We start from the raw sequence: 13,939 nt of genomic DNA, 5'->3' as shown, positions 1-13,939 counted from the left end.
ACAAGATAATGCAACATGCTCACAGAGGTACAGAAACATTCTCCTTAGACAATATTTACAAATAAATCATCCACAACCCTGTAAGCTTTTTACTGATTTTGCGTAATAAACCAGGTTCTAGCTGGTCTATCACTTAAGTTTATACTCCTTACATGTGAATGAATCATGTGAATAAATCTTTTCATCTATTGTGCTGGCAGTGAGTAAAGAGTTTAATTGTGTATATTCTCTGTTTAGGAATAGACTGATAGGTACACAACGTTATCTAGTCAATTTTCCTGGAGAGTACAGATTATACAATATAGTAGACATACTGTGAACCCCATGAGGTCAGAGAACGTATTTGTATTCCCAGAACTTAATACAGTGCCTGACATACAACACAAAATCGATAAATACTTGTTGAATAAACAAATACAGTTGGCTTTGTTTTTTCATCCTTTCCCAAAGTGTGTGGCACCATTTCCCCATTCGTAACCTCACCAAGAAAATTTCAGCAAGCTAGGCTTAAGTACAACACATGGTGGCGCTATAAGCTAAGGCTGCGAAAAACAGACCTGCGGATGGTAAGCGTTCGGGCAGTCACACGCACTTCTAAGAGAAGATAATTCTTTACGGAGTTGCCTTGCGGCAGGGATTGATTCCCAGAGCGGACTGCCTAAAGACCAAACGGGCACTTGGATTCTAAAGATTTTTTCGCGTAGAAATGGAGGCTGAAGAGGAGCGCTTTCCTAGACTAAGGCAAGTTCTTCTCTTTGTTTTGCTGGCTCATAGTTGCGCAGAGCAGGAAGATTATCGTATTGCAGAAGAAACAGAGAGTGGTTCTTTTGTGGCCAATCTAGCAAAAGACATAGGGCTAGGGGTAAAAGAGCTCTCTTGGCGGAGGGCTCGGATCATTTTTAACGATGACAAAAAACATTTTCAGCTGAACCTTCAGACTGGAGATTTACAAATAAATGAGAAACTGGATCGGGAGGAACTGTGTGGCTCCATTGAGCCCTGTGTACTGCAATTCCAAGTGTTACTGGAAGAACCTTTGGAGGTATATAGGTATAAGCTTTTGGTCAGTGACATAAATGACAATTCCCCTGTGTTCCCAGAATCAGAAATGATTTTGAAAATCATGGAAAATACTCTTCCAGGGACTGTGTTTCCCCTGAAAAACGCACAAGATTTGGATGTAGGCATCAATAATATTCAAAACTACACCATTTATCCCAACTCCCACTTCCACGTTCTTACGCGCAATAGCGGTGAAGGCAGAAAATATCCGGAACTGGTTTTGGACAAAGCCCTAGATCGAGAGGAGCAGCCTGAACTTAGGTTAACTCTCCTGGCAGTAGATGGTGGAGTTCCTCCCAAAACTGGGACTGCCTTGGTCCTCATTGATGTCCTGGACATCAATGACAATGCCCCTGAGTTTGTGCAGCCACTCTATCGTGCCCAGATCCTGGAAAACAGTCCCCTGGGATCTCTTATTGTAACTGTTTCAGCTAGAGATTTAGACACAGGAACAAATGGCAAAGTATTTTATTCATTTTTTTATGGCGATGAAGAGATTAGTAGGACATTTGCACTTAATGAACTCACAGGAGAAATTAAAATAATTAGGGAACTAGATTTTGAAAAAATTATGTCATATGAGCTGGATATTAAGGCCTCTGATGGAGCAGGTCTTTCTGGCAAATGCACTGTCATAATAGAGGTGGTGGATATAAATGACAACACCCCAGAACTGACTATGGCTTCACTTATAAGCTCGATCCCAGAAAATTCCCCTGAGACCACCATAGCTCTTTTCAGTATTCAAGACCGAGACTCCGGGGAAAATGGGAGGATGTTTTGTTCCATCCAGGAAGATGTTCCGTTCACTCTAAAACCTTCCCTTGAGAATTTCTACAAGCTAGTAACAGAAGGAGCGCTGGACAGAGAGAGCCAGGCGGAGTACAACATCACCATCACCGTCAGTGACTTGGGGACCCCCAGGCTGAAGACCCAGCACAACATCACCGTGACGGTCTCCGACGTCAACGACAACGCCCCCGCCTTCAGCCAGACCACCTACACCCTGCGCGTCCGCGAGAACAACAGCCCCGCCCTGCACATCGGCACCGTGAGCGCCACCGACAGGGACGCGGGCGCCAACGCCCAGGTCACCTACTCGCTGCTGCCGCCCCGGGACCCGCACCTGCCGCTCGCCTCGCTGGTGTCCATCAACGCGGACAACGGGCAGCTGTTCGCGCTCAGGTCCCTGGATTACGAGGCGCTGCAGGCCTTCGAGGTCCGCGTGGGCGCGGCCGACCGCGGCTCGCCCGCGCTGAGCAGCCAGGCGCTGGTGCGCGTGCTGGTGCTGGACGACAACGACAACGCGCCCTTCGTGCTGTACCCGCTGCAGAACGGCTCTGCGCCCTGCACCGAGCTGGTGCCGCGGGCGGCCGAGGCGGGCTACCTGGTGACCAAGGTGGTGGCGGTGGACGGCGACGCGGGCCAGAACGCCTGGCTGTCGTTCCAGCTGCTCAAGGCCACGGAGCCCGGGCTGTTCGGCGTGTGGGCGCACAACGGCGAGGTGCGCACGGCCCGGCTGCTGAGCGAGCGCGACGCGGTCAAGCACAGGCTGCTGGTGCTGGTCAAGGACAATGGCGAGCCGCCGCTGTCGGCCAGCGTCACGCTGCACGTGCTGCTGGTGGACGGCTTCTCGCAGCCCTACCTGCCGCTGCCGGACGTGGCGGCGGCCGAGGCCCGGGCCGACCCGCTCACCGTCTACCTGGTCATCGCCTTGGCGTCCGTGTCGTCGCTCTTCCTGTGCTCGGCGCTGGCGTTCGTGGCGGTGCGGCTGTGCAGGAGGAGCGGGGCGGCGTCGGGGGGTGGCTGCGCGGTGCCCGAGGGCCACTTTCCGGGCCACCTGGTGGACGTCAGCGGCGCGGGGACCCTGTCCCAGAGCTACCAGTACGAGGTGTATCAGAGAAGAATCTGGGACCAGGGAATTTAAGTTCTTGAAGTCTGTTGTCTTCACCTAACAGAGGTCTGTGAATGACGTGGAGGAAAACCTAAATTTTGTAAATAGTTTGATTCAATTAGGAATTTGGATGAAGGTTAGTTCCTTCTAATTTTGATAGGTCCCCCTTACTGGTTTTGGTCCATATAGAATTTACTCTTTACTCTTTTTATCATTTGTATTTTGATGGAGACACAAAATTTTCAACTTTATTGCATTACTGAAAAGTGAACATGTGTTGTATTTGTCAACTTTTCATTATCAAGCACTGTTGATTTGAAGATGACCCCAGCCCCACCCTTTATTTGATTATTATATGGAAACTCTAAATCTTTGATATTGTGGTTAGGAAGCATCATAATATTAATAAAATGAATATTAGTATATAGCTTCTGTTTCATCTGATATTAAGCCTGTCTTAAATTAAGTGGAGAAATGTCTGCAAAAATTGCATTTTTTTCACACTAGTAGTAAGTAGAAAGGCTATAATTCCTTCCATATGTAAAGGCTTTTCCTCTAGAAAGGCTATAATTTCTTCCATATGTAAGGGCTTTTCCTCTATATCAGCCTTCAGTATATCAATCTATGACTATTATCAAAAAATTATTACATTATTTCAAGATTTTTAAATGATAGATCCCTATAATGTCTTGTCTAGTGTACCCATAATTTTCAGGAACCTTCTCTCTTCAGTAGATATGTACTGTTGCATCCATGTTCATTTTATTTGATTCATTTTCCTCTGTTTTCAGACAGTCATCCAAGGTGGTATTGCTAATCCATGCTGAGCAAAATCTCTTTTGTTTAAAAAAATGGCTTTACTCGGTGTCCATCAAAAGATGAATGGATAAAGAAAATGTGGTTTATGTATACAATGGAATATTACTCAGCCATTAGAAATGACAAATACCCACCATTTGCTTCGATGTGGATGGAACTGGAGGGTATTATGCTGAGTGAAGTAAGTCAATCGGAGAAGGACAAACATTATATGGTCTCATTCATTTGGGGAATATAAAAGTGAAAGGGAATATAAGGGAAGGGAGAAGAAATGTGTGGGAAATATCAGAAAGGGAGACAGAACATAAAGACTCCTAACTCTGGGAAATGAACTAGGGGTGGTGGAAGGGGAGGAGGGCGGGGGGTGGGGGTGACTGGGTGGCGGGCACTGAGGTGGGCACTTGACGGGATGAGCACTGGGTGTTATTTTGTATGTTGGCAAATTGAACACCAATAAAAAATAAATTTATTATTAAAAATGGCTTTAGAAATCAGATCTAAAATAGTTTGTTAGGAACTTAACAAGAAAATGATATCATGTTGGCTAAATACAATGAAAGAAAAAAGAGAAAGTCAGTCCACATAGAGTCCAAGAAGAAAGGAGATGCCTAAAAAGTAACATTATAGATTTTCCCAAGTCAGCTTTCTTCCTTGGATTTTTTGAAACAAATGTGTGCGCTTTTAAGAAATCTCCCTTTAATTATGTTAGCTAAGTAGAATTTTCCCTTATCAAATGCATGTTTAGTCTTGCATGGATTGAATTTTACTCATTGGATATCTTTTAAAAAGATTTTATTTATTTATGAGAGAGAGAGGCAGAGACACAGGCAGAGGGAGAAGCAGGCTCCATGCAAAGATCCCTAAGGGGGAGTTGATCCTGGGACTCCAGGATCATATCCCAAGCCGAAGGCAGACACACACTCAACTGCTGAGCCATCCAGGCATCCCATGAATTTTTTAAATTGGGGTTTTAATATTAGTATAATTATTTGGGATCAAAAGTTTGTGGAATATCAGTAGTCTGTAAGGGACAAGCACAAGCTTTTATTAAAATATGTGATTTTGAGAAGAATTGATGGTGATTTTAAAATTTTACAGCTTCTTTAGTGTCTTATGGAAATTCTTTGAAAATTCTACTATGTAAGAAAATTTTGAATATTATTAGTGTCATAATAGCATTAGTGTGAAATAACATTGACAATGTAAAATGTGTTCTAAAAGAGATGTACCCGGGGATCCCTCGGTGGCTCAGGGATTTGGCGCCTGCCTTTGGCCCAGGGCTCAATCCTCGAGTCCCCTGGGATTGAGACCCACATGGGGCTCCCAGCATGGAGCCTGCTTCTCCCTCTGCCTGTGTCTCTGCCTCTCTCTCTCTCAGCGTGTCTATCATAAATAAATAAATAAATCTTTAAAAAAATAAAAGAGATGTACCTTTTTATTTTTTTTAATAATAAATTTATTTTTTATTGGTGTTCAATTTGCCAACATACAGAATAACACCCAGTGCTCCTCCCGTCAAGTGCCCACCTCAGTGCCCGCCACCCAGTCACCCCCACCCCACCCCCGCCCACCTCCCCTAGTTCGTTTCCCAGAGTTAAGAGATGTACCTTATTTGTAGGATCTTTATAGCCTGGTCGCTATGTTCTGGTTTTTGTTTTTTAGAATCTATTCCATTGTATAGGGGATGCCAGAGTATTTTGCCATTTAATGAAAAATATTTAGATCATTCTGAAGTATTGCAAATTACTTTTCTAAAGAGTGTAGAAAATGGCTATTTGGGAACATGGTGTCTTGTTTATCCAGCTCATATAATGAACTAGGATCTTCTTAGGAAAAGAATCCATCTATCAGAATTTTAAAATTAATTGTGTTTTATTGATTGAGCTATTAAACAAATAGTTGTTGAGCATCTACTGTATGTTCCAGATGTTGGACATGTGGACATTAATAGAACAAAGATCTCAAGCCCAAGAATGACACAGAAAAGAAGAAATTAGGGCAGTCCCAGTGGCCCAGTGGTTTAGTGCTGCCTTCAGCCCAGGGTGTGATCCTGGAGACCCAGGATCGAGTCCCACGTCGGGCTCCCTGCATGGAGCCTGCTTCTCCCTCTACCTGTGTCTCTGCCTCTCTCTGTGTGTGTCTGTCATGAACAAATAAATAAAGTATTTTTAAAAAGAAAAAATTAAGTATGTACATGTATGCCATATCAGATAAGTGCTAAGGAGGAAAAGTAGGGTTAGAGATATAGAAAGTGCCTTCATATGCATTTTACCATTGTTTGGAAGTTTTACAAAATCATAATTCCCTGACCTTATGTGGAAGTGATATCATAAACTAGGATTTAACTGGTAGCTTTTTCTTTGTTGTGATTCAACCAACGGGAACCATCATTCTGTCACATACACTGCCTAGAATTTGAAAGAAAATCTAGAGGAATTCATCTTTCTTGCTGAGAGAATTTTAAGAAATCACTGAAGTATATACTGTTGTTTTTACAACATGATTTATTACTATTGTCTTCTTACACTTCTCAACTTTTGGAGCACTTCACCCAGACTACAGTTTGTATAAAGTAGGGATTATATTTGGGTTGTTTAGTGATCTATTTCAGAACTTAATATGTAAATAACAATAACACTTCTTTGAGTGAAAGAATGAATAATTATAATTACATGGTTTTCTGATAATATTACCTCCTTCAAACCATTTCCAAACTCCCAATTGCTGCCTGGATCAGAGAAAAGACAACTGTAGCGATTCTTTTGGAAGAAAACACATGGTGGCGCTGCAGGCTAAGGCTTAAAAAAAAAAAAAAAAGCAGCCCGGGAACTGCTGCAAACTCTACTTCCCATCTATAGCCGAAGACTAAAGCTTGTATGCAGAGTTCAGGACCAGTACGTCACGATACTCATCAGCATTTCCGGATAGTTACCAACCGAGAGATCCTTCACTGTTCCTAAGGTAGAGGTGAGCCCTGTTTTTGGAAAGGCTTCTGTGGAAGTAAAGATGGAGGCCAGAGGGGAGTGCTTTCCTAAACAAAGGCAAGTCCTGATTCTCTTTCTCCTGTTGGGAGAGGCTCTGGCAGGCTGGGAATCCCGTCGCTATTCCGTGATGGAGGAAACAGAGAGTGGCTCATTTGTGGCCAACCTGGCCAAGGACTTGGGGCTGGGAGTAGGGGAGCTGGCAGCGCGGGGAGCCCGGGTGGTCTCTGAGGAAAACGAACCCAGCTTGCAGCTTGATCTGCAGACCGGGGAGTTGGTATTAAGTGAGAAACTGGATCGGGAGGAGATGTGCGGCTCTACAGATCCATGTGTAATGCATTTCCAAGTGTTACTGAAAAACCCATTGGGAGTATTTCGGGCTGAGCTACTGGTGAGAGATATAAATGATCATTCTCCTGAATTTCCTGAAAGAGAAATGACTCTGAAAATCCTGGAGACAAGCCCTCCTGGGACTGTGTTTGCTTTGAAAAAAGCCCAGGACTTGGACGTGGGCAACAACAACATCCAAAATTACAGCATCAGTCCCAACTCTCATTTCCGTGTTTCTACCCGCACCAGAGGGGATGGTAGGAAATACCCAGAACTGGTACTAGTCAAAGAGCTGGATCGGGAGGAGCAGGCTGAGCTCAAAGTAACTCTCACAGCGCTGGATGGCGGCTCTCCGCCCCGGTCTGGTGCTGCTCAGGTTCGCATCTTGGTCCTGGACGTCAATGACAATGCCCCTGAGTTTGTACAGACACTCTACCAGGTTCAAGTTCCAGAGAACAGCCCTGTGGGCATGCTAGTTGTCAAGGTCTCTGCTAGAGATTTAGACACTGGGACAAATGGGGAGATATCCTACTCCTATTTTTATAGTTCTCAGGAGATAAGTACAACTTTTGAGCTAAACAACTTTTCAGGAGAAGTTCGACTGATTAAAAAACTAGATTTTGAGACAATATCTTCATATGAGCTGGAAATAGAGGCATCTGATGGTGGAGGGCTTTCTGGAAGATGCTCTGTCTCCATTGAGGTGGTGGATGTTAACGATAACTTCCCAGAACTAACTATTTCATCACTCACCAGCCCCATTCCTGAAAATTCTCCAGAAACAGAGGTGGCCCTGTTTAGAGTTCGAGATCGAGACTCGGGGGACAACGGAAAGATAACTTGCTGCATCCAGGATGATCTCCCTTTCCTCCTGAAACCATCAGAAGAGAATTTCTATACCTTGGTAACAGAAGGAGCGCTGGACAGAGAGAGCCAAGCGGAGTACAACATCACCATCACCGTCAGTGACTTGGGGACCCCCAGGCTGAAGACCCAGCACAACATCACCGTGACGGTCTCCGACGTCAACGACAACGCCCCCGCCTTCAGCCAGACCACCTACACCCTGCGCGTCCGCGAGAACAACAGCCCCGCCCTGCACATCGGCACCGTGAGCGCCACCGACAGGGACGCGGGCGCCAACGCCCAGGTCACCTACTCGCTGCTGCCGCCCCGGGACCCGCACCTGCCGCTCGCCTCGCTGGTGTCCATCAACGCGGACAACGGGCAGCTGTTCGCGCTCAGGTCCCTGGATTACGAGGCGCTGCAGGCCTTCGAGGTCCGCGTGGGCGCGGCCGACCGCGGCTCGCCCGCGCTGAGCAGCCAGGCGCTGGTGCGCGTGCTGGTGCTGGACGACAACGACAACGCGCCCTTCGTGCTGTACCCGCTGCAGAACGGCTCTGCGCCCTGCACCGAGCTGGTGCCGCGGGCGGCCGAGGCGGGCTACCTGGTGACCAAGGTGGTGGCGGTGGACGGCGACGCGGGCCAGAACGCCTGGCTGTCGTTCCAGCTGCTCAAGGCCACGGAGCCCGGGCTGTTCGGCGTGTGGGCGCACAACGGCGAGGTGCGCACGGCCCGGCTGCTGAGCGAGCGCGACGCGGTCAAGCACAGGCTGCTGGTGCTGGTCAAGGACAATGGCGAGCCGCCGCTGTCGGCCAGCGTCACGCTGCACGTGCTGCTGGTGGACGGCTTCTCGCAGCCCTACCTGCCGCTGCCGGACGTGGCGGCGGCCGAGGCCCGGGCCGACCCGCTCACCGTCTACCTGGTCATCGCCTTGGCGTCCGTGTCGTCGCTCTTCCTGTGCTCGGCGCTGGCGTTCGTGGCGGTGCGGCTGTGCAGGAGGAGCGGGGCGGCGTCGGGGGGTGGCTGCGCGGTGCCCGAGGGCCACTTTCCGGGCCACCTGGTGGACGTCAGCGGCGCGGGGACCCTGTCCCAGAGCTACCAGTACGAGGTGTGTCTGACGGGAGGGACTGGGACCAGCGAGTTCAAGTTCTTGAAGCCGATTTTCCCCAATATTGTAAGCCAGGATCTTGGGAGGAAGTCAGAGGGAAATCCAACCTTCCAATCCAACTTTCTGGAATAGTTTAGGTATTTGAAACTTATTCTTTTCCTTTTGCATTAGTTTTGTCTCCTTGGCCTTTCTGTTGCTTTTTAAAATCCAGTAGTAATTTTAATTGTACTTTCCCCCTGTTTATACGTAGTAAATTTACTCTTAACGGTAACACTACTTAAGAATGTCTGATTTCTGGAGTTCGTTCAATTGGTTAAGCCTCTGACTCTTGATCTCATCTGAGGTCTTGGTCTCAAGGTCATGAGTTCAAAGCCCATTTTGGGCTCCATGATGGAGTCTACTTGAAAAAGGGAATGATTCCTTTCTACACACTTCATTTTTTAAAAAATATTTTGTTTAAATAAAAAACATTTTGTTTATTTATTCATGAGACACACTTAATCCAGGGACTTAATCCAGGGTCTCCAGGATCACACCCTGGGCTGAAGGTGGCGCTAAACCACTGAGCCACCCGGGCTGCCCTACACACTTCATTTTTAAATTACTGGAAGTCTTTTAGGTTTTGTTATTAACCCACCTATGACTTTTGCATAACCCCTTTTGTGTTTCGAGTGGAATCAATTTGTATTTACCCATGTCCACTTTTTCCAAGCTCTTTTTGGATTTTTGTTTTATAAATAAGCAGCAACTGTACATTTTATGCTATTTATTTCAAAAAGTCACACTTGTAAGCATTAGATTTTTGCTCTGAAATACATATGTCACATCATGAAAATATATCTATCATGCATTCTTTCATTAATGTTTTTTTAAATTTTTATTTATTTACAATAGTCACTGAGAGAAAGAGAGAGAGAGGCAGAGACACAGGCAGATGGAGAAGCAGGCTCCATGCACCGGGAGCCCAACGTGGGATTTGATCCTGGGTCTCTAGGATCGCACCCCGGGCCAAAGGCAGGTGCTAAACCGCTGCGCCACCCAGGGATCCTTTCATTAATGTTGAAAAACATAGGGGTTCTTACTTACATGTAACTTAAATTATGATCCTGATAAGAGTCCTAGACAGATTTACTCATACCCAGATTACATTTAAGGTGTTCCTCTATACTTTAACAGCTTTAGTGCCAGGAAAAGCATTGCTTGCAATTATGTACTGTGATTGCAGAGTAATTCTTAAGTGACTTCCAAGTTCTAGGCCTAGAGGATCTTTTGATGGCACAACATGCCAATATCTAGTTGCCTTTGGATGATGACATTGTACTTGTTGTTAGGGGATTTTAAAGAAAATCATTGCATAATTAATATTAGTTAATCAAAGAAAACTTACTTAAAAATATATTGGTGAGGATGTTGAATGATTTGAAGAAATAATCAGCTCTGTTTTCAGGACTCCTCTATCTCCAGGAGCCTCTTAATTTTGCAGATGCTATAAAATGGTGTGGTAGGCAGAATAATGGCCCCCTAAAGATATCTGGATCCTAATTCCTGGAACCTGTTAAATATTAAGCTATATTGTAAAGAGGAATTAAGGTTCAGATGGAATTAAGGTTGCTAATTAGTGAACCTGAAAATAAGGAGAATATCCCAAATGTTCTGTGTTGGCCTGATTCATCAGGTGAAAGTCCTTCAGGGAAGATATGAATTTTCCCTAAGATGAATTTTCTCTGTGGGCAGAGGCTTCAGCTTATGCCCCAGAGTTTCAGCCAGTCCTTTAATTGCCTGTCTTACAGGTACTGGACTTGCCTAGCCAGCTCCCACAATTGGGTAAGTTATTTCCTTGCAACAAATCTCTCAAATCTGCTGGTTCTGTTTCTCTGTTTGAATCCTGAACAATAAAGTTTTGGTACCTGGAACAAATAATTAAAATCATAGAAGTTGTTTGGAACTAGAAGGTAGGCAGAGGGTGGAAGAATTTTGAAAAGCATGATGGAAAATCCTAGATTTTTTTGGACAGGCTGATGCTAGAAATATGGATGTTAACAACTCTGCTGTCAAAGTCTCAGAATGAAGTAAGGAGTATCGTGGAGAATATATATGTTGCTATATGGAATACCTAAATTGTGGTGTCTGGGTGGCTCAGTAGTGTCCAACTCTTGATTTTGGCTCAGGTCATGATCTCAGAGTCCTGAGATCAAGCCCCACATCTGGCTCCATGCTAAGCTAGGAACCTGCTTAAGACTCTCTCCCTACCCCCCACCCCCTCCCCTCACTCTCCAGCACTGGTGTTCCATCTCTCTCTCTCTCTCTCTCTCTCTCTCTCTCTCTCTCAAGAAAAAAAAAAGAATACCCAAATAATTATGAAGAGATGGTAGAAATATGGATGTTAAAGTCACTAATGTTAAGAGATCCGAAAGAAATGAGGTGCAGCCCGTTTTCTTCTTGCTGCTTATAATAAAATGTGAGAGGAATAAGATAGATGGTGGGAAGAACTGTTAAGCTTTTAAAAGGGACTAGAACTGGGTAATGTGCTAAATTTTTAGCCTTTTCAGGCTTTTCTCACGAGGCTCAAATTAGGAAAGTATGCTCTAGAGCAAGAGCCAAGGGGTCACAGGACAATCTTTTGCTAGCACCTTGAAAGGATTAAAAGGTAAGAGTATTTAGTTATATAGCAGGTTCTTTAAAGAGATTAGGCATGCAATTCATGGAAATCCCAGCCATCCCAGCAGAAGTCAGAAATAGAGATGAAATTATACTGGCAAGAACTGTGAAGTAGCCTATTATCTGGGAGAAAGAATCCCTGTGACAGACACAAGGGACTCAAACAGTTCTTGAGAATGTTTTGCCATTAGAAATATTACCAGCTTGAATGATATAAGAGAAACCTATTGTACTGCACAATTCTATGAGAAAGCAATAATTGAAAAAACTCCTTAGGCCAAAAAACATACTACCCTCTATGAGAAAGAAAGGATGGCTCAAAACAGACCCTGGATCTCAGAGGGTGGAGGTCCAAACCAAGGCCTTAAAAGGAGATAGAGTTTTCCTGGATGGATTTCTGTGTTTTGAGGGGCATCTGACTATTTCTACTTTCTATTTTCTGTTTTTGAACAGGAATGGCTATTAATTGCTGTCCTGTGCCTGTCCCATCATGATACACTTTGGAGAACAGATAATTTGTTTAGTTTCACTGGTCTACAGATGGAGAGGAGTAATGCCCAGGATGTATAGTACCTATGGTCCCACCCATACCTGATTTAGATGATGCAGATGGTGAAATTTTGAGTTTTGGAGTTGATGAAATTTAGATGAAATTATGGACTGAGTTGATACTGTAATGAGATGAGATCTTTGGGGATTTTGAATATATTTTTTTATCTTGTTTGGATGTGAATCTTTGGGAGCCACAGGGTGGACTGTGGTGAAGAGAATAAGGGCCCCACGAAGTATCTGTGTCCTGAGATCTGGAACTCTATCATTTGTTATGTATCAAAGAAGAATTCACATTGCTGATAGAAATAAAGTTGACAGCTAACCTTAAGATAGATTACCCTAGATTATCCAGGTGAGTCCAACATAATCATAAGAACCCTTAATAAGAGGTGATAGTGGGAAGCAGAAGAGTCAGTGTCATAGTGATGTTTTACAAAAGACTCCACCAGCCTTTACTGACTTTGAAGATGGAAGGGAGCCTCCAGTGTAGGAATGCAGGCAGGCACTAGAAGGTAGAAAAGGCAAAAATATGTTCTCCTTTAGAGCCTCCAGAAAGGAACACAGCCCAACCTTAAATGTAGCCCAGTAAGACTCATTTTAGACTTCTGACCCCTAGAACCATAAAATAATAAATTTGTGTTTTTAAGCCACAAAGTTTGTGGCAATTTGTTATATCAGTGATAAGAAACAAATACCAATAGCTACTAAAAAAGCCATTCTGAACCCATTCGTCTTTGCCTTCCCCTACTCTAGGCCAAAATATTCTTGTTTCCATAATCTCTTACAGGTAGGAATGTCCTAGTACTCAGCTATTTATTGCTAGTGATTTAAAAGTACAATTGGGGCATTGTGCTTAACGGAAATTTTTTCTTTCCGTTTTTCTTTTTTTTTTAATTGAAATATAGTTGATACACAATGTTGCATTAGTTTTAGGTGCGCAACATAGTGTTTTAACAACTCTATACATTATGTTTTACTCATCACAAGTATAGCTACCATCTCTCACCTCACAGTGCTATTACAAAACTATTGACCATATTCCCTATGCTGTACCTTTCATTCCCCCAAATCATACATTCCACTGGAAGCCCATATCTCCCACTCTTCTTCACCCATTCTTCCCATCCCTCCTACCCCTCCCCTCTGGCAAACACCAGTTTATTATCTGTATTTAAGGATCTGTTTTTGTTTCAGGGTTTGTTTGTTTGTTTGTTTAGGGTTTTTTTTTTTTTTAGATGTTACTTGTAAGTGAAATAATATGGTATTTGTCTGACTTATTTCACTTACCTTAATACCCTTAGGTCCATCCATGTTGTTGCAAATGGTGAGATCTCATTCTTTTTTATGACTGAATAAAATTCCATTATATATATATATATATATATATATATATATTACACACACACACACACACACACATCTTTATTCATTCAGCTATTGATGGACTTTTAGTTTGCTTCCATACCTTGGCTATTGTAAATAATGCTGCAATAAATATAGAGGTCATATATCTTTTCAGATTAGTATTTTTAGGAGGGTTTTTTTTGTAAATAACCAATGTGTAGTTATTAGATTATATAGTATTTCTTTTTTTTAATTTTTATTTATTTATGATAGTCACACAGAGAAAGAGTGAGAGAGGCAGAGACACAGGCAGAGGGAGAAGCAGGCTCCATGCACCGGGAGCCCGAC

At 44.0% G+C, this 13,939-nt stretch overlaps 2 protein-coding genes across 2 annotated transcripts; both read left to right on the top strand.

The window, feature by feature from the left end:
- Positions 1 to 588: 588 nt before the first annotated feature.
- On the top strand, positions 589 to 4,093 carry LOC129513630 (protocadherin beta-15-like). The gene is given in 2 exon segments (XM_055331813.1): positions 589 to 2,952; positions 2,954 to 4,093. Coding segments are annotated over 2 exon segments (2,310 nt in total). The 5' UTR covers positions 589 to 706; the 3' UTR covers positions 3,018 to 4,093.
- Positions 4,094 to 6,757: 2,664 nt separating this feature from the next.
- Positions 6,758 to 13,583, top strand: LOC129513260 (protocadherin beta-15-like). Its single transcript, XM_055330955.1, has one exon. The coding sequence runs from the start codon at positions 6,782 to 6,784 to the stop codon at positions 9,167 to 9,169; it is 2,388 nt and encodes a 795-aa protein (XP_055186930.1). The 5' UTR covers positions 6,758 to 6,781; the 3' UTR covers positions 9,170 to 13,583.
- The last annotated feature ends 356 nt before the right edge of the window (positions 13,584 to 13,939 follow it).

The sequence above is a fragment of the Nyctereutes procyonoides genome, unplaced genomic scaffold (assembly GCF_905146905.1).
Source record: "Nyctereutes procyonoides isolate TBG_1078 unplaced genomic scaffold, NYPRO_anot_genome, whole genome shotgun sequence".
NCBI lineage: Eukaryota > Metazoa > Chordata > Mammalia > Carnivora > Canidae > Nyctereutes > Nyctereutes procyonoides.
This window is presented reverse-complemented; position numbering and strand designations above follow the sequence as displayed.